Below are 26,050 nucleotides of genomic sequence, written 5' to 3'. Positions count from 1 at the left end.
TAGCACTGGTAAATTAAGTTCTCTGTTAGGAAAATATGTATTGCCATATCTAATCAGATCAGAGGTCTGTCTAGTCCAGTATCCTGTCTTTGACACTGGCTGATGTCAGAACAACAGTCAAGAAATTAGTGGATAATTATGAAGTAACCTGCCCAGAAGTAAAGTTTCTTTCTAAGCTCTCCCAGGGATTGGCTTGTGCCCTGAAGCATGAGGTGTTTATATATTTTATAAAGGTTATTCTTAGTACAGTAGAAATGGTGTGAAGGCTTTCTGTCGTCATGCAGCCAACATGATCAACCATGATCTGGAGGGATGGGGGAGAAAGGACTATTTATATACAATGAGAACATAGTTTGTTTTCTAAGCCTATTCATTAATTGGCTCTCTGCTTAAACTGGCAACAGTGGCCAATTGTGGTTTGTGTTATGTGATTGTATGTACCTGTCCACTGGGATCTAGGCTAACTTCATATAGGCCACCAAATAGCTATGGGACAAAAGTGTCTTTTAGGCAGTATTCAACTACGGAGGATTTAAATCTGTGGCCTGGAGGTGAAAGGTTCTATTCCCCATTATTAACTAATGTCCAACCCTTTGAAAATCTGGATGGAGGCTTTGTTTTTCTCTGAAAAATAGGCTAACGGGAATTCTTGATTGGTCTGTGAAGAGGCAGGGGCTGTATGAGTAGATCCCATTGATCACTCTGAAAATTTGCCTTTTCCATGTAGTTGCAGATCCATCAGCCATCTCTGCAACCCTCATAGAGAGGGTTGCACTAGAAACCACAGTTGCTGTTGCATTGGCCACAAAGTGGTCCCAAGACTTAGAATCATAGAATCATAGAATATTAGGGTTGGAAGAGACCTGAGGAGGTCATCTAGTCCAATCCCCTGCTCAAAGCAGGGCCAACACCCACAAAATCATCCCAGCCCAGGGCTCTGTTAAGCCGGGCCTTAAAAACCTCTAAGGATGGAGATTCCACCCCCTCCCTAGTTAACCCATTCCAGTGCTTCACTACCCTCCCAGTGAAATAGTGTTTCCTGATATCCATCCTAGACCTCTCCCACTTCAACTTGAGACCATTGCTCCTTGTTCTGTCATCTGCCACCACTGAGAACAGCCTAGCTCCATCCTCTTTGGAACCCTCCTTCAGGTAGTAGAAGGCTGCTATCAGATCTCCCCTCACTCTTCTCTTCTGTAGACTCAATAACCCCAGTTCCCTCAGTCTCTCCTCGTAAGTCATATGCTCCAGCCCCCTAATAATTTTTGTTGCCCGCCGCTGGACTCTCTCCAATTTGTCCACATCCCTTCTGTAGTGGGGGGACCAAAACTGGATGCAGTACTCCAGGTGTGGCCTCACCAGTGCCGAATAGAGGGGAATAATCACTTCCCTCAATCTGCTGGCAATGCTCCTACTAATACAGCCCAATATGCCCTTGCCCTTCTTGTCAATAAGGGCACACTGCTGACTCATATCCAGCTTCTCGTCCACTGTAAACTCCAGGTCCTTTTCTGCAGAACTGCTGCTTAGCCATTAGACTAGAGAGGAAGGAGGATACTGTTGCCTTCCCCCAGCTATCGCATAACTTTCTCTCATTTTACGTTCTGGAGAGAATAATTTCCTCCAGATTGGTGACTTCTTTAAAATGTGAACAGATGTTTAATTTATGGATCACAATCATTAGCTACATGTATAGACAAATATATAGTAGATGAATATGTATACCTTTTACAAAACAATATTTGTAATGTTAATTCTTCATTCACTTTTGCTAAGGCCAGAGTTCACACAACAGATTAGAACGCTGCAGAATTTTGAACTCTGGTTGTCTTAAAATATAAGCTGTTGTGTTTTTGGCTGTTCAAGTAGCTTGCTGAATTAGGACTTGGAAACATGTGTATAACTTTAAGTACTTCAGTAGTCCCAAAGTACTTTGCTGGATTGGGGCTTTAGACTCTTAAGCTATTTTATTTTTAAAGCTTTGCTGCTCATAGACTGGAAGTGGCCAACCTCAAATGTCTCTTCTAAACTGATTTAATAGAATTTACTGTAGATTCCCAGAAAATGAATTCTGTATGCATAAGAATAATTGTTATATGGTAGAGAGAGCACTGCTGTTCTTTTCTAACTTATCTCCTCAATCTTTGTGTCTCATTTATTTTCTCACATGTTGATCTTGGACGTTTTATGAGGTACCTAATAGACAGAGGATGTAACTGTAGTAGCCAAAGATAGGTAAAATGTGTGAGCTGCACTATCCAGGTGAGAATTCAGTTCCCTTTTCCTCTTTCCCTAGCTTCTGGGAAATTAGAGGATGCTGGGAATCTTACCAGAGTGCTGCCCCTACATCCTGATTGGTGTTCCATCTTTTAAGTCTGCCTCTAGGTAGCCGGTGTCTGATAATTATAGAACCTGCTGCAAGAGAGAAGCAGAATTTCTTTGCTCTCCTGTTTTTCTCTCATCCCATCCCAGAGCTTCTTGGCTACTACTCCATATGTGTGTGTTCGCTGCTCTGCTTTTATCACTACTTTTGACCTCCCAGACTCTGGTGTTGTGTCCTCTTCCTAAGTGAATAGCTCCAGTGCTTGCCTCTGATGCTGTTCATAGCCTTATCAGTCAGCAGCAGGTTGAAACTGACTGGTTATCAATGGTTCACTATCAAACTGGAAGGGCATATTTGGTGTGGTACTGCAAGGGTCAGTCCTGGATCTGTTACTATTCAGTATTTTCATTAATAACTTGGATAAGGCAATGGAAAATATGCTTATAAAATTTTCAGATGATACCAAGCTGGGATGGATTGCAAGCACTTTGGAGGACACGATTAGAATTCATGACAACCTTGACAAATTGGAGAATTGGTCTGAAATCAACCAGATGAAATTCAGTAAAGACAAATGCAAAGTCCTTTGCTTAGGAAGAAAAAAACCAAATGCGCAACTACAAAATGGGAAAGAACTGGTTAGGTGGTAATACTGCTGAAAAGGATAAGGAGGTTATAGTGGATCACAAATTGAATATGAGTCAACAATGTGATACTAGTGAGAAAAAGGCTAATGTCATTCTGGAGTGTATTAACAGGAGTGTCATATGTAAGACAAAGGAGGTAATTGTCCTGCTCTGCTCTGCTCGGTGCTGGTGAGGCCTCAGCTGGAGTATTGTGTCCAGTTCTGGGTGCCACACTCTGTAAACATGTGGATAAACTGGAGAGAGTCCAGAAGAGAGCTACAAAAATGTTAAAAGGTTTAGATAACCCGACCTACAGGAAGGGTTACAAAAAGTGGCCATGTTTAGACCTAAGAACAGAAGATTGAATGGGGACCTGATAGCTTTCAAATATGTTAAGGGATGCTATAAAAAGGATGCAGATCAATTGTTCTCCATGTCCACTGGAGGTAGGACGGGAAGTAAACAGCTCAATCTGCAGCAAGGGAGATTTAGGTTGGATATTAGGAAATACTTGTAAACTATATGTATAGTTAAGCACTGGAATAAGATTTCAAGGGAGATTGTGGAATCTCATCATTGGAGTTTTTTAAGAACAGGTTACACAAATACCAGTCAGGCATGGTTTAGGTATACTTAGTCTTGCCTCAGGGGGCTGAACTAGATAACTTCTTGAGTTCCCTTTCAATCCTACATTTCTGAGATTCTGCGTATGCTGGTAAGCATTATATGTATCCAAATAATGGTGGGTTGCAGGAAAAATCAATTGCTGGTATTCCACGAAGGTTCACTCCAGAAAAATCTTAAAGGTGACCTGCAAAGGAAAACAGTTTGTGACCATTTTTTGCCTCAAAGACCCAAAGAATTTTTTTTAAAGTAATTTTCTGCTATGCCTGAGCTAAACACCTCTTTTGTATCCATATAACTCTTTCAGTTAGGGGTACAGTTTTTCTTTTTAACCAAAATAATTATACTGGTACCATCCTTAGTTTGGACACAGTTCTATGATATACAGGTGCCTTGTACCAGTATAGCTTATTCCCTTTCCCAGGGGGAACTAAGCTATACCAGTAAAAGAATTTTTATATAAATATATCTTGTTTTTCTTCTTGCTGTAATTTTTAAGACCTGGTTCTCAATTATAATAAGACCAAGCTCGTGATTTGTGGGAAGGACTCTCTCTGCAAATTGAGTGGAAGATAGAATGCCACATAAGAACAGCAATACTGGGTCAGACCGAAAGTCCATCTAGCCCAGTATCCTGTCTTCTGATAGGTTTCAGAGTAGCAGCCGTGTTAGTCTGTATTCGCAAAAAGAAAAGGAGTACTTGTGGCACCTTAGAGACTAACAAATTTATTAGAGCATAAGCTTTCGTGAGCTACAGCTCACTTCATCGGATGCATTTGGTGGACAATGCCAAGTGCTTCAGAGGGAATGAACAGAACAGGTAATCATCAAGTGATCCATCCCCTGTCACCCATTCCCAGCTTCTGGCAAACCAGAGGTAAGGGACACCATCCCTGCCCATCATGGTTACCTTGTAAAACAAGTCTCTGTTTTTACTTATTTAGGGAGAAAGTTTATCATTTGGGCTGTTGGTTCCCTTATTATAAAGACTTAAAACAAAAGGTCCTTAGGTCTGCTCAAAGGGTGCTCTGTTTTACCCTCTCATATGGTGGGAACAGAGTTGCTCCAGCGCTAAGAATTTTTAATGCTAAAATAATATTGCAGAAGATTGATTTAAAGGCCAAATTTCAAATCATTCAAAATAATTTTGTAGGAGACTTTTAATTCTCCCAAATTCTACCCCTATTTTGTTTTTACATGCTGAGGTGGGTGTTTTTTCTGTCAGTAGTACAGTTTATATTGCTTTTCTTATATTTTGGCCTAAAATATGTACTCTTCCAGATTATAGATTGCTCCATCTTTGCCTTCAGGAGATGGAGGAGCAACCTGTGTACGCCTTATTTCCCTGGTATAAGACCTTTAATTTATTATAGCTAAGTTGGGTTTTTCTGTTACTCATTTATTGTCTATATCTTTTAATCAACATAATCAACTACTTAAACAAAGAGTGACCGTTATTATCCACAAGAAGTTCTGGCTATTATTCATGATTCTAAGTTTGCCTTTTGGTTTTCTACTTTGAAAGATAGCTCTTGGTTTTTGAACCATATTCAAATGAGTTATCAAATCCTCATATACGTAAGGCATGCTCAGTTAAGATTGCAAACCCTGGAAACTGTTGTCCTTAAAGGTAGAAAAGTTTCTTTGCATCTTCATTTTTGCCCATGTAAATATGGAGCATTAGAAGATCTATGTCATTAGCTTTTAAATTACAGAATTTTCCAGCTTCCGAGAGCAAGCTGGATTTTACCACTTTTGTGGGTGTTTTTTTTGTTTTTGTTTTTGTTTTAAAGAATCTTTATCACTGTCTTAAAAGGTCATGGTTTTAATATTTTCTCAGTCCCCTGTTGTAATTAAATCAGTGGCAATTTTTGTCCTGTTAACATTGTGCCAAGGAAAAGAGTTTTTATTAAGTTCTAATTGACATTTTAATATATTATATCGATGTTGCTGTTGTTTGTGTATGTTTTTCTTTTTGTATTTGTGAAACACATGTATGTCATATGCAATCTAATAAAATTGGATTGTACAGAATATCTGATCTTTAAGGAAAAGTTAAATGAACTGGGAATGTTTAGTCTTGAGAAAAGAAGACTGCGGGGGACCTGATAACCTCAAATATGTTAAGAGTTATAATAAAGAGGACTGTGATCAATTGTTCTCTTAAGGTAGGATTAACAGTAATGGTCTTAATTTGCAGCAAGGGAGGTTTAGGTGAGATGTTAGGAAAAAATTTCTAACTATAAGGATAATTAAGTACTGGAATAGCCTTCCAAGGGAGTTTGTGGAATCCTGTCACTGGACGTTTTTAAGAAGAGGTTGGACAAACAGCTGTCAGGTCTTGTCTAGGTTTACTTGGTCCCGCGTCTGAGGTCCCTTTCATCCATACATTTCTATGATTCTTTTCAGTTCAGAACTGTCCAAAGAATTCTAAATAGCAAACAAAGAAGGCCTTTATCAATTTACATTCTGTTGCTACTTTACAAAATTAGGTGCAGCAATGGTACTGAAGCTGTTTGCCTGTAGAGTCAGGAAGACCGTATTCCATCAGTTTACTTTCTGCTCATATTTAGAAGATTCTTTGCAGTCTTAAGGGTTAGAAACTTTTTTTTTTTAATATAATGAAAACTAATAGTGCACTTAGATTTTTTCAGAAAGCCTTTGACAAGGTCCCTCACAAAATGCTCTTAAGCAAAATAAGCTGTCATGGGATAAGAGGGAAGGTTCTCTCATGGATCAGTAACTGGTTAAAAAATAGGAAACACAGAGCAGGAATAAATGGTCACTTTTCAGACTGGAGAGAGGTAAATAGTGGTGTCACCCAGGAATCTGTACAGGGAGCAGTGCTGTTCCACATACTCATAAATGATCTGGATAAAGGGGGAAACAGGTGGCAAAATTTTCAGACGATACAAAGTTACTGAAGATTGTTAAGTCCAAAGCAGATTGTGGAGAGTTACAAAGGGACCTCACAAAACTGGGTGACTGGACAACAAAATGGCAGATGAAATTCAATGTTGATAAATGCAAAGTAATGTACATTGGAAAACATAATCACAGCTATACATATAAAATGATGGGGTCTAAATTAGCTGTTACTACTCAAGAAAGAGATCTTGGAGTCATTGTGGATAGTTCTCTGAAAACATCCACTCAGTGTGCAGTGACAGTCAAAAAGCTAATAGAATATTGGGAATCATTAGGAAAGGGATAGATAGTAAGACAGAAAATATCATATTGCCTCTATATAAATCCATGATATGCCCCACATCTTGAATACAGTGTGCAGATCTGGTTGCCCTATCTAAATATCTATATATAGATATAGATGTATATTAGAATTGGAAAAGGTACAGAAAAGTGCAACAAATTATTAGAGGTATGGGACAGCTTCCATATGAGGAGAGATTAATAAGACTGGGACTTTTGAGCTTGGAAAGGGGATGACTAAGAGGGGGATATGACAGAGGTCTATAAAATCAAGACTGGTGTGGAGAAAGTAAATAAGGAAGTGTTATTTACTTCTTTGCATATCATAAGAACTAGAGGTCACCAAATGAAATTAATGGGCATCAGGTTTAAAACAAACACAAAAGGAAGTATTTCTTTGCACAGTGTAGTCAACCTGTGGAACTCTTTGCCAGAGGATGTTGTGTACACCAAGACCATAACAGGGTTAAAAAAAAAAAACTAGATAAATTCATGGAGAATAGGTCCATCAATGGCTGTTAGCCAGGATGGGCAGTGATGCAAAGCCATGCTCTGAAGTGTCCATAACCTCTGTTTTCCAGAAGCTGGGAATCAGCTACAGGGATTGGATCACTTGATGATTACCTGTTCTGTTCATTCCCTCTGAAACGCCCAGCATTGGCCACTTTTGGAAGACAGAATACTGGGCTAGATGGACCATTGGTCTGACCCGTATGACTATTCTTATGTTCTTAAACTTCAGATTCTGCAGAAGTTGCTGGCACTTTCCTGGGAAAACTTCCATTTACTGTGGAGAAATGAATTTCTGAAGTCCTGATAATAAAGCTAATACAGTGCCTGGGAAAAGTGTAATTGATAGCACGGGAAAGCAGATTCTTTCCACAGGACTCATACAGCCTTCAATCTTTCTCCATTGCCATTCAATATACCTCACTTCAGTTCTGGAAGTACCATGTCTAAGGAGCTCAACTTCCATGACTTACATTTTTGGGATGCTTTTTTCTATTCTGTTGACTAGTAGCAATTATGATGAGATGGTTTATGTAAGGTCCACTAGAATAAGACCCCACACCTCATTTCATGTAGGCTGTTGAACAGCTGTTAATTAGTACTAACTTTTGGTTATTGCTAACCTGGATGGCAATATGTATCAATCCTGGTCTAGATACAGTTTTTGTACCAGTATAACTTTGTTGGTTAGTGTTGTGGTTTTTTTTTTTTTAAACTGATGCAGTTATAGCCCCACAAATCGCATTGTGGATGTAGTTATACTGGTTTAAAGGTTCCCTGTACTGGTATAACTTGTTTCCCTTGCTGTAAGGGAATAAACTATGCTAATATAACCATGTATATACTGGTACTGTATAACTGCATCCACATAAAGAGGGTTGTGTCCTTTTAATTTTGGTATAGTTAAAGCAGTACCAATTTTGTGTGTAGACAAGGTCTCATTGTCATAGAAGTGAAAGAGCCAGTATCTCACTAAGTCCCCTGATCCAGCCAGTCCCATTTAAGCAGCCTTATCTACTAGTCAGGTAGTATTACCTGAAACAGAAGTTTTTATCTTAGTATTCAAACACATGAAAGGAATCACAATCACACTTTTAGTGCAAATATGTGAATTACTACACTTACCAAAAATTCTCTTTTTGCTTTTAATAAGATTTTAACTGTAGTATATTATAGCTAGTTATTAAATGGTGAAGTTACTCTTACATTTGTAGCTATCTGTTTGTGAATTATTGGGTTGAAATTTAATTTTTGTTCATAATGGTTTGGTACTAGATTCTTTCTTTTGTCTATTTAGGAGATTTTTAAAAGTGGATTTAATCTTGCTTCTGACTCTCTTTTCATTAATGCCCCATTTATATTAAAACTCTCCATCAAAATATCTTGTGGTATTTACACAGAACTGAACAATATCTCTCTAAGATTCAGGATTCTTGGCTCAAAATGATTTTTCAGGTTCTCATTTTGTGGTGGTGTACCAATTTATTGCGAGGTATATGGAGACAAATTTAATATGCACTTTGGACTCTGACAAGAGACTCTTTCTGAATTACTGTCTTTTAAATTATATTGTTAACATAATAAAATGCCAGATTATTATTTGTATCCCAGTAGCATTTAGGAAGCCACAACTAGATCAAGGCCCTGTTGCGCTGAATGAGTATAGACAGAGACAGTCCCTCCTCTAAAGACCTTAGAATTCTAGGCCCGATCCTGCAACTGTCTTTATACAGACAGGCCCTGCACTCTTGCAGAGCCCTTTTGACTTTGGTGGGACTCCCCTGGGGTGCAGGGATTTGCTTGTGCAGTCATTTGTAGGATCAAGGCTTTAGTTTGACAAGATAAGACATAACAGGTGCTTGAAGCAAATGAACAGTGGTAAAAGAGGATGGGGAAGAGTAATACAAGCTATGTGAATATAAAACCCTGCCCAGATGCTTTTTATAAGGAGAGCACAGATTCTTCAAATAAAATGTACCTGTACTAAAAATGTATCATGTTAAGGAAACTTATTTGTTAAAGAAAAAGGAATATGAAAAGGTGAGTAGTGTTTTAAATTAATGAGAACTCTGCCATCTCCAGCATTCAAAAATTTGACCTTGTGAACTGTCCTACATAAGTTATTTCAAATTAGATATTTTGGATATCCTGTTTCATAGCTTTTTAGCAAATTGTGCATTCATATACATGTACCTACACCCTGCAGGCACACTTGAAGAATTCTAACCCTGCATGTCCTGGTACTTGGAATTTTTAAAGTGCACATGTAAGTGTTTTCACTGCAAAGCACAGGCACGTGAGTGCACGGTACAGTCCCAGCTGAAAATATAGCTCAAAAATTCAATTTCATGATAACTTAAACCTGTATGTTTTGAGGAGATTTAGAACTCCTGTAATATATTCTGCTAAAAGATAATATTCAGTAACACTTCAGAACAAATGTTATTTAAAATCCTTTACTCTAAATGCACTTTTTTTTTTGTGTATCAACCTATTAACTACTTAAATATATGTTCTTCTAAATGGATTATTTTTCTGTTCTCTCAAAAAGAGAACTACTTTCATACAGGGCGAATAAAAATCAATATGCAGGGCCCCCTCCAACTCCTGATGTGGCCCTAAGTTCAAAAATCAATGAAGATCTGCTCACTGTGGCCAGATCTGCTCACTGTGGCACTGACTTTGGCACTAGTGATGTCATCTTCATTGATATCCTTTCTGGCACCAGAGTCATCTCCTTTGGTGCCAAGAGCTTTTCTGGCACCAGCCTTATCTCAGGCACTGCTGCCTTCAGTGGCCTTCATGTTTTAGTTGGTGCCCATGTAGCCAGCACTATTGGCACTGGCATTGGAACCACTATGTTTGCAAGAGGAATGGTGTCAGATAAATAGGAAGAAACTCCTTCAGAGGAAACAGAGCAGTCACTCATTGATGGATATACTGATGTCAAATCTCCTGAAGACTGAATTGGTGTTTCGTTGGTCTCTTCCCCGATTAAACAACAGCAGTTTCAAGAGCTTATGGGAAGAATGACTAATACCCTCCATCTCCAGACAGGAGTTCCAGCATCAGAAACATCTGATTTCCTTTTTGATACTATGGAATGACAGGCAAAGGACAAAATTACACTCCCTACTATTTCAGACCTACTAAATCCAAGGACATCTGGCACTCTCCCATTTCTTCACCACTGATGTAGAAGACAGCTAATCAGATGTACCAAGTAAACTTGTAGGGCCACTGATTTTTGTTACAACATCATTCAGCAAATTCTATAGTGGTCTTTGCAGACCAGAAAATTGGCTAGAGCAGCAAGGTATCCCTTTCTTTCCTCATAGGGCTTGTCTACACTTAACAGCGCTGCAGTGGCGCAGATGCACCGGTGCAGCTGTGCTGCTGTAGTGCTTAGTGAAGATGCTACCTACGCCAATGGGAGAGATTCTCCCATTGATGTAGGTACTCCACCTCCCCGAGAGGTGGTAGCTATGTTGATGGGAGAAGTCCTTTCCTCTATGTAGCGCTGTCTGTACTGGGAGTTAGGTTGGTATAATTGCGTCGTTCAGGGGTGTGGATTTTCAACACCCTGAGCAACGTGGTCATACTGTCATAAGTTTATAGTGTAGACCAGGGCTTAGATAGTGAAAGTCGCAGACTGGATGGTTTTGGGAAAAAAGTTGATTCTTCCTCCTTATTGGGTTTCTGTGTGGCAAATTGCATATCCTGATACACCTAAGCAGTCTGGGACTTCACTAACTCTATTTTGGACTCCTTGCTGGAGGAACAAAGGGAAGCTGTAAAAAAATTTTTGTCACTGAGGGTAGAATGTTAGATATTCATTGAGACTATCATATGATACCTAAGATATGGCTAGCGCAATGGCCACTAGCATAGTTATGAGGCGATATTCTTGCCTCAGATCACTGGCCTTGCTCTGGAATCACGAGAATAATGAAGACCTCCTCTTTGAAGGGTCAGGTCTTTTTAGTAATGAAATGGATGAATCCGTAGAGAGGATTAAAACCGAGAGAGTCACCCCATCTCATTCCCTATGCCCTTAACTCTTATAGGACTTTCCCAGCTCTTGTCTGCCTCAAAGAAGATCTCCTATACTGCTTTGTAGTTCCATAGATGGTCTCCTTTACAGCAGCAGAGCATTCAGTGTCGGAAAAGATTCCAGTCATCTGCTCCATCCAAGGCAGCTGCTTCTTCAAAAAGGCCACTGCACATATTCTGTTCATTCTTTTACTAAGCATTTTACTCATGCTTCAGTGTTTGATTTGGTAAAATGGTGCTACAGTTTGTATTTAGTTAGAACTCCTCTCTGCACCTTCTTCTGATGGGGGGGGCACCACTTTGAAACAGGAGTAGATCAAAGTGCATTAAGGAGTGTATGTCAGCAGGGTCCAAATGAACAGTTAGTATGTGGCAGGCTAGTGAGGGATAGATTCACACCCCAGTTGCTGCAAGTTAAATGTTCATATTGACAAGCCTAAAACTTTAAGTGTGTTCCTGTGCATGCATCCGACGAAGTGGGCATTCACCCACAAAAGCTTATGCTCCAATACGTCTGTTAGTCTATAAGGTGCCACAGGACTCTTTGCCGCTTTTACAGATCCAGACTAACACGGCTACCCTTCTGATACCTGTGCAGCAAGTTGCTTTTATCTTAGCAGCTTTACTGGCCCTTTTCCAAATCATTTTGAAGTCAGTGGAAAGATTCCTAATGACTTCAATAGGGTTTGAATCTGGCCTTCCATTTTCAATGTTTGTAAAATGCATGTCACTGTAGTTACTGCTGACCATACTAGAATTTAAAGAGAGAAACTTAATTAACTCAAATAATTGATGTGACTTTAAAAAACATGTATTATTTGTAACTTTTAATGCAAGATGAGGTAGAAAAAATGTCTTTCATTCAGTTAACCCATGCTCTTCTTTACCTGGCTCATGCTGAAGCTATCCTTGTTTTAGAAAACAGTGTTTTAAAATTAGGGGGCTATTCTTGAGAGTCTGCTATTTTCCTTCACAATCACATTTTTATTTGGTATTCATCTGTTTTCTTTTATCTGCATTATGACATAAAATAAGATGGATAACTAACTAAGCCTACAATTTTAGCACAGAAATTTTCAGTACATTTCACAGCAGAGGTGAAGGAAGAAAATGAGAAGTCACAGAAAGATCTCCAAATGTAGTTTTCATCTGCTGTTCTTAAGGAAGAGCTATATTTTTTTCCTCACTTCTAAAGAAAGTGAATCAAATTTATAAAAAAATTATGTTTAATCTTTGTTGCTACTATGAAATACTACATTAATGCTTCCCCCCCAAAAAAAAATATTTAAAGAGTAACTTTTATTGTTTGTAGAAAATTTCATAATAAGTAAATAACAAAGAATTGACACCAAAGAGAATACTGTTGGGGCTGGAGGGGAGGTGGTGAGGAGGGAAAGAGTGGATTATATACTGGGTGTGCTGAAAGGTGAGACCCAGGGGAGAGGGGAGGCATGGTTGGAAAGTGAGCCCACCCCATAGTGGTGGCTCCTGTCCTGTGGGGCTGTAGGTTCTCCACTCCATGCGTTGTGTGACCTGGAGCGTGTGTTCGCAACACCATTCAGATTTGGCACGTCCATGCACAAATCTCCATCATGGGGTGCTGGAAGGACTGCAAAAGCGGGGGGAGGGGGGGAATCTCTCCCTCACCCCTGCCTTACCCTCCCTGCTGGTGAGCCCAAGACCCTCTGGTGATGGGTCCAGTTGCTCTCTTGTTCTGAGGCGCCACCACCACGGTTTTGACAGCTGGTAAGGGCCTGGCTGTCAGCAAGTGGCCTGATGCAGAGTGGAACCTGGCCAGCACTTTGCATGATGCACCGCAGAACCTGGGTCCCTCCAGCCAGGTTTTAAAAAGTTGCGGGGCATGGTCCCTTTGACTCTCCCATCTCCAGTGCGTATGGGTCTTGGTCCATTCTGATGGAACAGGAGCTGCTGCTGCGGGGTGAGTGTGGGGTGGGCTCGTCACCAACTTTATTCAGGTTCACTAGTATTGTGAATACTGTGACCTCCATGCCTTATCCATAAGACACAAACTGGCTATCTAGTCTGACCTCTTGTATATCACAGGTTACATAATTTCACCCACTTACTTTTGTATTAAGTGCAATAGCTTGTTTGACTAAAACATATCGTTCAGAAGGGCATCCAGTCTTGATCTGAAAACATCAAGAGATGGAGAATCCACCCCTTTCTGTGGTAGTTTGTTCAAATGATTAATCATCCTGACTGTTTGTTTGTGTTGAAGGATCTTCTTGTTTCTCTGGATCAAGTTTATAGGGCATGATGGTTGAGCAGAGTCTCTGCTGTTATGGGAAGAGAGAAGATAGATAGCATTTTTTCCCCTTTTGGACCTAGCAAAGGGATAAAGGAGTAAATAAAAGTTGTGCTGAAATGCTCATTGACTAAATATTCATAAGCGTCCAGGAAAGTTAACCATTTGCAGTTTTTAAATTCTTTCAATTTTTTGATGACACATTGTAGAATTTAGTATCAGTTACAGAATTCAATCTGTTCTAATTTGAGCTTTCATGAGGCTCTTTTAATATATTTTTCAGTTTTAGCATGTATGAGCTCCCTCTTGTGGCCCTTTAAAAATTAAGCACTAGAATGAGAGAGTGGTGGTAATGACTATGGCTCCAAACCTACTAGTGCTTTTAATAGTTTTCTAGTAGAAATTCATTTTTTAAAATGTTAGCTAAATTGAACTGGATAAAATTTTCAGGGAAATTTATTTTTCAGCTTATAAAATAAAAAAGTACAAAAAACACTTTTTAAGTGAAACCAGCTATGTAATAGGTTTCAGAGTGGTAGCCGTTTTTAGTCTGTATCAGCAAAAAGAACGAGGAATACTTGTGGCACCTTGGAGACTAACAAATTTATTTGAGCATAAGCTTTCATGGGCTAAAACCCACTTCGTCAAAACAGGCAGTTTTGTGGTACTGACCTCTTCACTATAAGACAGATGTGTGTAATAAGGCTCATTGGTTTTCTGATTACATTAAATGTGAGTATATTTTGGGGTGAGAAATAGATGAAACACAGTTCCTAATTTCTTTTCCTTTCCTGACTGAATCTTTGGCAAGACTTGAAAAATGTACTCTCCTCTTGCTAGTAGCTAGATAATTGAGGACTGGATGAGCATAGATAGATCCACATAGTAGTATTGAAACACAATTATCGCACTGCTAGGCTGAATCCTGCTGGTCCAATTTATCTTTGGTATTGGCTTGGATAGTAGGTTTAGGCCTTTGGGCATGTATCTGGCAAATATTGTTGGACCGTGGTCTTTGTCAAACAGCGTGGTTAGAAGGAGATTACATTTCCTTTATTATATTGTAGTAATGTTAATGTGCATCTATTTAAATGATTGTGCATGTGAGATATGATGTTGGGGTTTCCTCTAAAGTGTCACTTGAAATTTCTTCTATCCACACAACAATTACGGTATGAGCAGATGTAGTGCAGACTTCCCTGAACTACTGTGTCAGTGTGCCTGAAGCCTGATTTTGAGGTACTCTCTTAGAGGTAGTGGAGTAGTTAAATCTTCATGTGAATATGCTGAAAGATTGTTTACAAGAATGCCAATTAATGTTAATTGTAATGGTAGTTTTTGTGGTTTGGACAATTATCAACCAATTTACTTTACATAGGATAACCAGCAGCTGTTGGAGGGTAGTTTCTGGCTGTTATTATCTTGTGAAGTATTTGAAACAATGATGTAAAGATGAAAGTTTGTGTATCTCATTGCCAATAACTTGAGCTGACTAGTGCCTCCTTCCCTCTGGATTATCTGTTTTGAAAACATGAACTCTTCATTTCAAACAGTTTGTTTCAGGAGTTATTATTTTGTAGCTGGGAATATTTTGGGCCTAAACCTTCTTGGAAGAAATCCCTTTTTAAAATGTATGTTTGTATCAGTGTATAGCGGATATTATTTTTCAAAAAGAGCTCACTAGCCAGTTGACCTCCTTTTGGAAATTGTTCATAAATTGATAATCATATCCTGGGACCAAGCAAGATTGTCATCTTTTAGAAAGCAGGATGCGTTAGCCTACTCTACTTAGCCTTCTTTCCCCCATTCAAGGTTCCGAGCTTATAAAAAGGAGGCGGGGCGGAGATAGCTCGAGTAGTTCTCTCATTCTTTATTACTGAAAGTGTAGTGAGATTGACAGCACACTTAATGCCTCAATTTTTCTCTTGTTGTTTTCCCTCATTTTTCCCCCCTGCATGCTTATATATGGGGAAGAGGGGGTTAGTAAGGACTTCTTTATCATTTTTTGTTTGTTTTTCATTTCATTTAAAAAAAATTTTTTTTTGTTCCTTTGCCTTTGCAAGCATTGCCTGGTGTTTAGCCCTCTTGGGCTGCTTTCCTTCCCCAGTGTTTGTTCTCTCCAGAGGATTTTTCCTCATACATATTTCCTGTCTTGGATCTGTGACCTTGCGTGCACATGTCTAAAGGGGCTAAGAAAGCTTGGTTCAAGCCCTGTGCTTTGCAATTCTGTGATGTCCATTACCAGTACTGATGCTCGGTTCCTCTAAGAAGGTAGTTATAATATGGTTTTTCTTTGGCTGCCCTTGCAGTCTGTGTTCAGCTTCATTCATTGTCCACAATGGATAATTTTCATAGTGCAGACATGGCTTTAAGAGATTAAACTAAAAAATGTGCACCCAGGAATGCCAGGGAAGGGAGAAACCTAGTGGCTAAGAATTGTTTATTATATAGTTATGAAACATATTAAATGAGTGTCAATTGATTATAGATTTTGAATAACACACTTAATTTTGTTTCTTTTATAACTAGCACTCATGATAGCAAAGGAATGGATTTGCTTTGTTTGTCATTTGTATATGTGCCAGATGGAGCCTTAATATGTGTCAGGAGATAAATGGGCCATTATTAAGATTAGATACAAAGTGGTCATTTTAGCCTTGTTTATTTGGGTCATCAACTATACTAGAGGATGGTCTTTTCTAGTATAAATACTTTGGCAACACAAAATCCTTTCCTTTTTTCCTAGATTACTATGAAAATAAATGTAAAAGGTTTTTGTCTCGTTTCTAAGTAACAAAAATAAAGTTCATTTTATTTTAAAAAGATGTGGTTAATTGTCATTTGGATAAAATAAGCACAAAAGTTCTTACTACCAGTGATTTCAAAATAAACTGAAAAAGTATATTTAAGTAAATAAAGATAAGTCAAGTGTATATATGACTTAGAAAATTCTAATAATTTACTGGCCTGTTTAGTCAAGTTGGTATATATTTAAGGAGGTGAATTAGTCACTTTTACAGATGTAGTAAGGTGTAACTCCTATGTAAAATATAGCCACTGTTTCTATTCTGGGATTACAAATGTACTTTTAGAATAATTCATTCAACAAATTTAAACTTTTTGCATTTTCAAAGGATCTTCATGTTTATAACTGTCCTTATTTTATTTCAGGTTGCAATGTAAGATTTTGGAAGTCATAGCTCCACATCACAATGGAGTTGCCAATGGCCACATCAACAGGACCGATGAAGACACTATCGTCATCAGTGATAGCGATGATTCAGAAACACACAACAACTCTGCACAAAATGGGTAAAATTACAGTTTTTCAAGTGTATCAAATATTTTGATTACATTTTGGAAAATGAGGCTAAAGCAGATTTAGTGGGACTTTTCTTGAAGAGATTTGTCTCAAGCAAAGTTCAGAGGATATGGTGTCAGAATATTTAGCCAGCTGAGCAGTCTGAGTGGCTAAAGATTCACAGGTCCTTATATATTGCAAAATAGGCAATTTAAGTGTATTTAGCCAGAGAGCATTGAAAAAAGAGAATAATTGAGGCATAAGAGGCATTAATTAATTTCAAATTACATTGTCTGTAGGAGGGTAGTGGTGTAGCACTTGGTCTGTTTTCAAAGCTTCTCTTCTCTACTTCTGCTCTGTTTACCAGACTTAAAACTAACATTGTAGAGTTCAATGTGTTTTTTGGACAAAACCTAAAAATATTTGTAAGATTGCAAACACTAATTCAGGGTTGTATTTTAAATAGGGATTTCAATTTAGAGCAAATACGAAAAAGAGAACTCTTCCAGAAGCTAGATGGCCCATTATTTTATGTATTTATTTTGATATTTGTATTAGATGAACAGACTTCTGCCTCATGTAGATTTTTAATTGCCAGCTTTTTAATTGCTGATGACCCTGCCCCTGCTCCACTTCTTCCCCCAAAGCCCTGCCTCTGCTCTGGAGCTGCAGCCTGACACGGAGCCTGCCTGCCCCCCCACGAGAGGCAGGGAGGAGGCGGCCCCTGCTGAGCTGGGGCTGGCATGGGTTGATGATATGGCACTTCCCACCCCCATGCTTGCAGTAACCAGATTTTTGGTGTCCAGTCACTACATCTGACTGGACACTGCCAGGTCTCCTTTTTGACCTGACAACCCTATCCTCATGACCCAATTCCTCCTGGACCCTTAATTTAGTGTGCCATATTTTTTCTCTGCTCCAGGAAAGACTCCAAATTCAGTTTTATGATTTTATATACAAGAGCAAATAGGAAGATCAAGTGGGCTGACTTAAACCGTTACTTGAGCTGGTTTTTGAGACTGGGGCAAGGAAAATTACGGAGGAAAATATAAAAGGGAGATAGATTTGAGTAGATAGATTTAGATTTCCTAGTATGAAACAAGGTTCCTCTTTACAATTATTTTGCCAGTCCACGGTGCTGCTGAGCTACAGATTTAGACCGCAGTCCCATAAACTGATTGTTCTGGGCAGACCCCCCATCCCTGTGTGGAGTCCAATTGACTTAATTAGTGCTGCAGTTGGGTGTAGGGGTCAGTCTAAATAGATCAGCTTGCATGATCAGGGCCATTACTTTTGAGTAGTCTGAAATGGTTATTACTACAATACAGTTTCTTCCTCATTTTCACAACCTGCTGTTACTTAGAAATATAAGTGGTACTGAATTCATAAACACTGTTCCAGCACCACGCTCAAAACTGTGACAATAAAAAACCAAAGATTTTCAAGTCCCTGCATTGAAGAGACCTAGTCTTATTGTGGCTCTATAAATGGAACTTGGCTAAGCTTCTAATTCTGTAGATACAAAGTGCCTTATTCCACAGTTTTCTTAGTGTATGTGTGTACATTAGTATCTTAAAAATTTGGTTATGTTTTATGTGTATTTTCTTCTAAACTTATTACAGTATTATAATGTCTATTACCATTACATCCAAAAGGCCTCAAAAGTAGGGCAAGAAAGAACTGAGATTTACTAAGGATATTTCTGTACGATGGACAAAGTGAGATGGACCAGATTGTGGCCTCAGTTATACTGGTGTTAATTTGGAGTAACTTCATATTGGCAAGTCACTTAGTTTACATGCCTCACTTTTGCTACTTGTACAATGTGGATAATTTACTCATCTGTGGGCATGGCTCCACTTGCAGATGTAGAGCGCTGTGAGTTAAACCAGCCCTCGGTGAGCACAGAAGGGAAAGTGCTGCAGTAAGTTCACACTGTCAGCTGCAAGCGCACTGGTGTGTCCACATTTGCAGCACTTGCAGTGGCATTGGGAGCGGTGCATTATGGGCAGCTATCCCACAGAGCACCTTTTCCCATTGTGGCTTGTGGGAAGGGGGCGGAGGGGTGCGGGGTATTCTGGGTCTTGTCCCAACGCCCCGTGATTCTTCGCTTTGCATCCCAGCAATCCCTTTGCTTCCGTCCACATCTGGTGCCATCTTTCAAAGTTTTTTGTATTGCGTGCTCTGTCTTCCCTTTCGGTCTGTGGGAATGGATCCCAAACTGCTGAGGAATATGCTGATGGGTCTCGCCAGCACGTCACGAATGGCAGTTGAGTTACTCCTTAAGCTGCAAACTGACCATGAGGAGTCCGACAACTATGTCGATTCACATAACGCTTATGACATAAGATTACTTGTGGCATTAATGAACATGCTCACCGCAGTGGAACACCTCTTTTGGGCTCAAGAAACAAGCACTGAGTGATGGGATCAGATCGTCATGCAAGTCTGGGATGACGAGCAGTGGCTGCAGAACTTTTGGATGAGAAAAGCCACTTTCATGGGACTGTGAGCTGAGTTCGCCCCCACCCTACGGTGCAAGGACACGAGATTGAGAGCTGCCCTGCCGGTGGAGAAGTGAGTGGCTATTGCAGTCTGGAAGCTGGCAACTCCAGACAGCTACTGATAGGTTGCTAACCAGTTTGGAGTGGGAAAGTCAACTGTTGGAATCATGTTGATGCAAGTTTGCAGGGCCATTAATCGCATCCTGGTCAGAAGAACTGTAACTCTGGATAACGTGCATGACATTGTGGCTGGCTTTGCATAAATGGGTTTACCTAACTGCAGAGGTGCAATAGATGGGATGCATATTCCAATTCTGGCACCAGCCCACCTAGCTCCGAATACATAAATTGGAAGGGGTATTTCTCTATGGTTCTCCAGGCGCTTGTGGATCATCGTGGGAGTTTCATTGTCACTAACGCAGGCTGGTCCGGAAAGGTGCATGATGCACACATCTTTCGGAACACAGGCCTGTTCAGGAAGCTGCAAGCCGGGACTTTCTTCCCAGACCAGAAGATCACCGTAGGGGAAGTCAAAATGCCCATTGTGATCCTTGGAGACCCAGCTTACCCTTTAATACCGTGGCTCATGAAACCCTACACAGGGAGCCTTGAGAACAGCAGGGAGCAGTTCAACAACAGGCTGAGCTGGTGCAGAATGACTGTGGAGTGTGCTTTTGGCTGTTTAAAGGGCCGCTGGTGCTGTCTGTATGGAAAGCTGGACCTGGCCGATGACAGCATCCCCGGGGTTATATCCGCGTGCTGTATCCTCCATAACATTTGTGAAGGGAATGGTGAACGATTCACTCAGGCATGGAACTCAGAGGTTCAACACCTGGAGGCCGAATTTGAACAGCCAGAGAGCAGGGCTATTAGAGGGGCCCAGCATGGGGCTGCAAGGATTAGGGATGCCTTGAGGGAGCAATTTGAGGCTGAAAGCCACCAGTAATGCTTGGTACCCTGCACGGGAGTGAAGTACAGTGGTTCCAATGTTAGTAGGAATCTGTGTTTGCTACATATGATACACTGACTTGCAGTGCCTGTTGCTTTCCTGGGCTAAGGTATCTTTTACTTAATGAAATAATAAAGAGCCAAAAAATTCATTTATTGAAAAGAAAATGCGTTTATTGAAAAGAAACACAACTGCTTGGGAAACAGAAAGGGCAAGGGGGTGGGGTGGGGAACGGTACAATCACAGATTTGCGAATGTCCTGTTATCATACTCAGCCTTCCTGTCTGGGGTGCTGTGCAATGAGTGCTGCACTTCTGGCTGGCTAAAATGCATGGTGAGGGGTTGAGTGCAGCAGGTAAGGGTCGTAGTTTGCAGGGCTGCATGGTGAAGCTACAGGTGGCGGAGGCAGCTGGTGGCGATAAGAACCCAGATGTTACTTCATTCAGCATGTCCTCTATGCTTCTACGTTGCCGCTTCCTGATTCTTTGGAGTCTTTCGGCCATTGATAACAAGGACGGCTGGGATCTTAAGGTTGCATCTCTAAGCCAAAATGCAACACTTAACAGAGGCAGCATTGTTCACACCAGACAGAACAATGATTTGGCCATACTTAAAGTAGACAAACACAGTCTACACTATAGCAGGAATTGCCCCTCCCAAAGTAAGCGCACATAACCCACAGGAGCCCCAAAATGGTGAGTAAGCACAGGGACAAGGGGGACTGAGTGTTTCACTGCCATACTGTCCTCTGGGGTTCTGTGCCTTGGGGAGAGCCAACAGCTGCAGGGGGCCTCTATACTGAACACTTTCACCACATTTTCCACAGGAGTTTGTCCTGGAAGATATCTCACTGCTGAGGGTGACCTGGGAAGCAAGGGAGGGTCGTCTTCTACAATGTGGCTTCCGCCCTGGCCCATATGCAGCTTGCCTGTGTGCAGCAATGGTTCCCCCACCCCTCATGGCACAGTGGCGCAGACATGTTAGCCTTACTGGGACAAGAAGCACAGTAGCTCTGTAAAGGAACCTGCACAAGCAGATTGCACAGTTTCTGCAATGAGACCTTTGAAGAGATCACTGAGGCCAATTACCGTGATGTGAGAGATGACATCAATGCCCTCTTCCGCATCTAGGCATGCACTCAGCCCTAACCATCCTCACCCCAAGAGCCCACACTGAACAACTTCTTTCCGAAAATAAAAGCTGCTTACTCCTCCTCTGGTGTTTGTCCTTCCTCAAGAACCGTCTGAACTGTGTGACTGGCTACCTTCCTCCTGGCTTGAGAACAGTTCCTGGCTGCATGCATCTAGGGATGCCAGGCTGTCTCCCTCCTCCTCAGCACCCTTGGTCCCGCTTTCCTCTTCCTCCTCCTGCCTTGTTGAACTGGGCTCTGAAGTGTGCATGTTGGTCTTCGGAGTGGATGTGGGGTCACCCCCAAGTATTGCGTCCAGCTTTTTGTAGACATGGCAGGTTGTGGGGACAGCACTGGAGCAGCGGTTTGCCTTGCGGACTTTGTGGTAGGCATTCTACAGCTCCTTCGCTTTAATCCTGCACTGCAGTGCGTCCTGGTCATGGCCCCTTTCCATCATGTCCCTTGATATCTGCCCGAAGGTATCGTAATTCCTACAGCTGGAGCGCAGCTGGGACTGGACATCTTACTCCCCCCAAACACTGATGAGGTTCAAACACCTCGCCATTGCTCCATACTGGGGATCGCCTGGCAAGTGGAGGCATGGTCACCTGGAAAGATTCACTGAGAGCACTCCATGCCTTGCTGAGCAAACAGGAAGGGGATTTTCAAAATTCCCAGAGAATTTAAAGGGCAGGTCTGATGGTTGGTCACCGAAGGGCAGGGCAGTAGAGTTCAAAGTGATGACCAGAGTGGCTAGAACAGGCATCGTGGGACACTTCTGGAGGCTAATCATAGAATCATAGAATCATAGAATATCAGGGTTGGAAGGGACCCCAGACGGTCATCTAGTCCAACCCCCTGCTCAAAGCAGGACCAAGTCCCAGTTAAATCATCCCAGCTAGGGCTTTGTCAAGCCTGACCTTAAAACCTCTAAGGAAGGAGATTCTACCACCTCCCTAGGTAACGCATTCCAGTGTTTCACCACCCTCTTAGTGAAAAAGTTTTTCCTAATATCCAATCTAAACCTCCCCCATTGCAACTTGAGACCATTACTCCTCGTTCTGTCATCTGCTACCATTGAGAACAGTCTAGAGCCATCCTCTTTGAAACCCCCTTTCAGGTAGTTGAAAGCAGCTATCAAATCCCCCCTCATTCTTCTCTTCTGCAGACTAAACAATCCCAGCTCCCTCAGCCTCTCCTCATAAGTCATGTGCTCTAGACCCCTAATCATTTTCGTTGCCCTTCGTTGTACTCTTTCCAATTTATCCACATCCTTCCTGTAGTGTGGGGCCCAAAACTGGACACAGTACTCCAGATGAGGCCTCACCAGTGTCGAATAGAGGGGAACGATCACGTCCCTCGATCTGCTCGCTATGCCCCTACTTATACAACCCAAAATGCCATTGGCCTTCTTGGCAACAAGGGCACACTGCTGACTCATATCCAGCTTCTCGTCCACTGTCACCCCTAGGTCCTTTTCCGCAGAACTGCTGCCGAGCCATTCGGTCCCTAGTCTGTAGCGGTGCATTGGATTCTTCCATCCTAAGTGCAGGACCCTGCATTTATCCTTATTGAACCTCATTAGATTTCTTTTGGCCCAATCCTCCAATTTGTCTAGGTCCTTCTGTATCCTATCCCTCCCCTCCAGCGTATCTACCACTCCTCCCAGTTTAGTATCATCCGCAAATTTGCTGAGAGTGCAATCCACACCATCCTCCAGATCATTTATGAAGATATTGAACAAAACGGGCCCCAGGACCGACCCCTGGGGCACTCCACTTGACACCGGCTGCCAACTAGACATGGAGCCATTGATCACTACCCGTTGAGCCCGACAATCTAGCCAGCTTTCTACCCACCTTATAGTGCATTCATCCAGCCCATACTTCCTTAACTTGCTGACAAGAATGCTGTGGGAGACCGTGTCAAAAGCTTTGCTAAAGTCAAGAAACAATACATCCACTGCTTTCCCTTCATCCACAGAACCAGTAATCTCATCATAAAAGGCGATTAGATTAGTCAGGCATGACCTTCCCTTGGTGAATCCATGCTGACTGTTCCTGATCACTTTCCTCTCCTCTAAGTGCTTCAGGATTGATTCTTTGAGGACCTGCTCCATGATTTTTCCAGGGACTGAGGTGAGGCTGACCGGCCTGTAGTTCCCAGGATCCTCCTTCTTCCCTTTTTTAAAGATGGGCACTACATTAGCCTTTTTCCAGTCATCCGGGACTAATCAGAGAGCATTAATAGACCAGGACGTCCACACTAGTGCTGCGGCGCAGCAAGCATTATGCTTTTTGTCGAGATGGATTACCAGGAGCGCTCCACCCACAGAGTCCAGGCGCTCTACTTGCCTTGCCAGTGTGGATGCATCATGAGTTCGGGCGCCCGGGGCTGCTTTAATGTGCTCTAACTCGCAAGTGTAGCCAAGCCCTGAATAAAGCACTGTGAGGTCTATGGAACAAAAGTGCTTTGGAGTTACAAATTATTAGACCCCAATTTTGCAATTGACTTCATGCAGACTGGCTTCTTCATTCTCAGAGCACCCCATTGACTTTATTTAGGCTACATAGCTGTTCATCCTTGCATTGTCAGTTGCAGGTTTATTAATTATTCAGTTGATGTCAGGGTATGTAACAAGGTTGCTCCTTGTGTAACTAAGCAAATAATGAAGGTAAACCTGTGGAATTTTATCTACTCTTGAATGATGTTTCTAGTGTCATGTAAGGGAGTGTCTGAATATTTAAAGAGAAGCCTTCTATCTTGAAATATGTGCACTCTCCCTGTTACAGAAGTATGAAATTCAAGGGAAGTTATCTTTAAATTTAATACAGATATGGGCTGCAATCCTGCAACTGGCTCTGTGCAGGGAGACTCTTATGTTCAGCCAACCCCATCAACTTTCACCTTGCAGAGCCAGCTGCAGGATTAGGGTTGATAACCTACCTCACTTGACTTTAATTTTTCTGGATTTTTTTTTTTTGAGGGGGAGGAGAGAAACTTCTCATTTTCTATATAGAAAGGCTTGTTTTGGCTTGTTATTAAACAATATTATTATTTATTCTTTGCAGCTCTTTTTATTGATGGCATATCTAATCAACATTGCATGATATAAACATAAAGACCAAACTTTCTATTACTAGAAGTTTAAAAATACAAAATTAAAATATTGAGAATTAGAAGAAATTGCAAAATTGTATAACATCACTAGATCCTATCTGCTATTCCAAAATATTAAAAGTTTAAAAGTATTGACCATGTCCCCAAAAGAGCCTACCTGAGTATGCAGTCTTGCCACGAGTTTGTAGGTATTGTGGTCTTGAGTCTCAAACCCTTACTTACACAAGTAGTACTTAAATTTGTGAATAGTCCCATTGAATTGAATGGGAAGATTTTGCAGTGCTAAACTTTTAGGAATTAAATTTTGTCATGTGTGGAAAACCTTTTCACCATAATAGATTTTATGTAATGTCTGAATGTGTCTTGGGTACTAGTGAATTGTATACTCCGCATAATTGTTCATTGTAGCCTTTCTTCCAGACCATTCATTATTGTGAAAAATAAACTCCAAAAATCAGTCTTGATTGAAAATTCTCTTTAGCAGAAGAGGTTAAAGTGCTCAGTTTGTCAGGTTCTTGATTCTCAGTTACATGTGCATTGCTTCAATTGAAAAGTGAGCAGCCATAGTTGGAATAGGGAGGAAAATGTAAAGACGGTGTGACAAACTGCAATACTGGTAAGAAAATAGTCTTTATTTTCTGTTCCTAGTAACATCATTGGGCCAGGGTTATAAAAGGTTATGCCTCATCACATGGTAGCAGTCAATATCCACTGTCTGCTTTTACAGGAAATGTTATTACTCATTAATTGTTAAGACTGATGCTTGTTGTATAAAAAAAGAAAGTTACCAGAGGTTACTCTATCACCAGAGGAGTAGTTTGACTGCAGAATCTGTAACTAGTCCAGAAAGTGTGACTTCATGACATGGATCAGATTGAAATTAGTTTTCTGAGTTGTTTGTCCAGCCCTAGCTCTAATTCTAGATCTGGCGGGAGCTGAGGGCCGGATTAAAAGGTCTGATGGGCTGAAGGTGGCCTGCGGGCCGTAGTTTGCCCACCCCTGTTCTAGATAGTTTACTCCAGAGGGAATTCTGCACCAAAAAATTTATGCGCATTATATTTTAAAATTCTGCATATTTTGTCAAAATAACACTATATAATCATACCAGTGTCAATTAGTTTCAAAATACCTATCTGCGGCTATGTCTGTAAAAATACAGACACCAAAAAATTCCCCCAATAGTAGAGAGTTAAGGAACCCCTAGGACAACCCAGTTCCTGTTTCTCTGCCTCCTCCCCACGAGAGCCCAGCATGGGGTCAAGATACTACCCTCCCCAGCCCAGCTGTTCTCTCCCCACCCAGCCCAGACACTTGCACGTACTCCCTACCCCACAGAGCCCAGCTGTGGACCCCCTCCCTCTCCCCCAGGCCCAGCTGTGGGGCCCCCCCAATCACCAGAGTCCAGCCATGGGGCACCCCCCCCCAGCCCAGA

General features: G+C 41.2%; 1 protein-coding gene across 3 annotated transcripts in view; it reads left to right on the top strand.

Annotated features, from left to right (window-relative positions):
* The window catches only part of BAZ1A (bromodomain adjacent to zinc finger domain 1A), a 117,106-nt gene that overhangs the window by 17,839 nt on the left and 73,217 nt on the right, over positions 1–26,050 (top strand). For all 3 annotated transcript variants that reach the window (XM_038405915.2, XM_038405913.2, XM_043516594.1), the window contains exon 3: positions 16,787–16,927. In XM_038405915.2, the coding sequence (XP_038261843.1) occupies positions 16,787–16,927 (141 nt within the window). The remainder of the gene's footprint in view (positions 1–16,786; positions 16,928–26,050) is intronic.

The sequence above is a fragment of the Dermochelys coriacea genome, chromosome 6 (assembly GCF_009764565.3).
Source record: "Dermochelys coriacea isolate rDerCor1 chromosome 6, rDerCor1.pri.v4, whole genome shotgun sequence".
Classification (NCBI taxonomy): domain Eukaryota; kingdom Metazoa; phylum Chordata; order Testudines; family Dermochelyidae; genus Dermochelys; species Dermochelys coriacea.
Note: the sequence above shows the minus strand (reverse complement) of the source record. Positions and strands in the feature narration are given on the sequence as shown.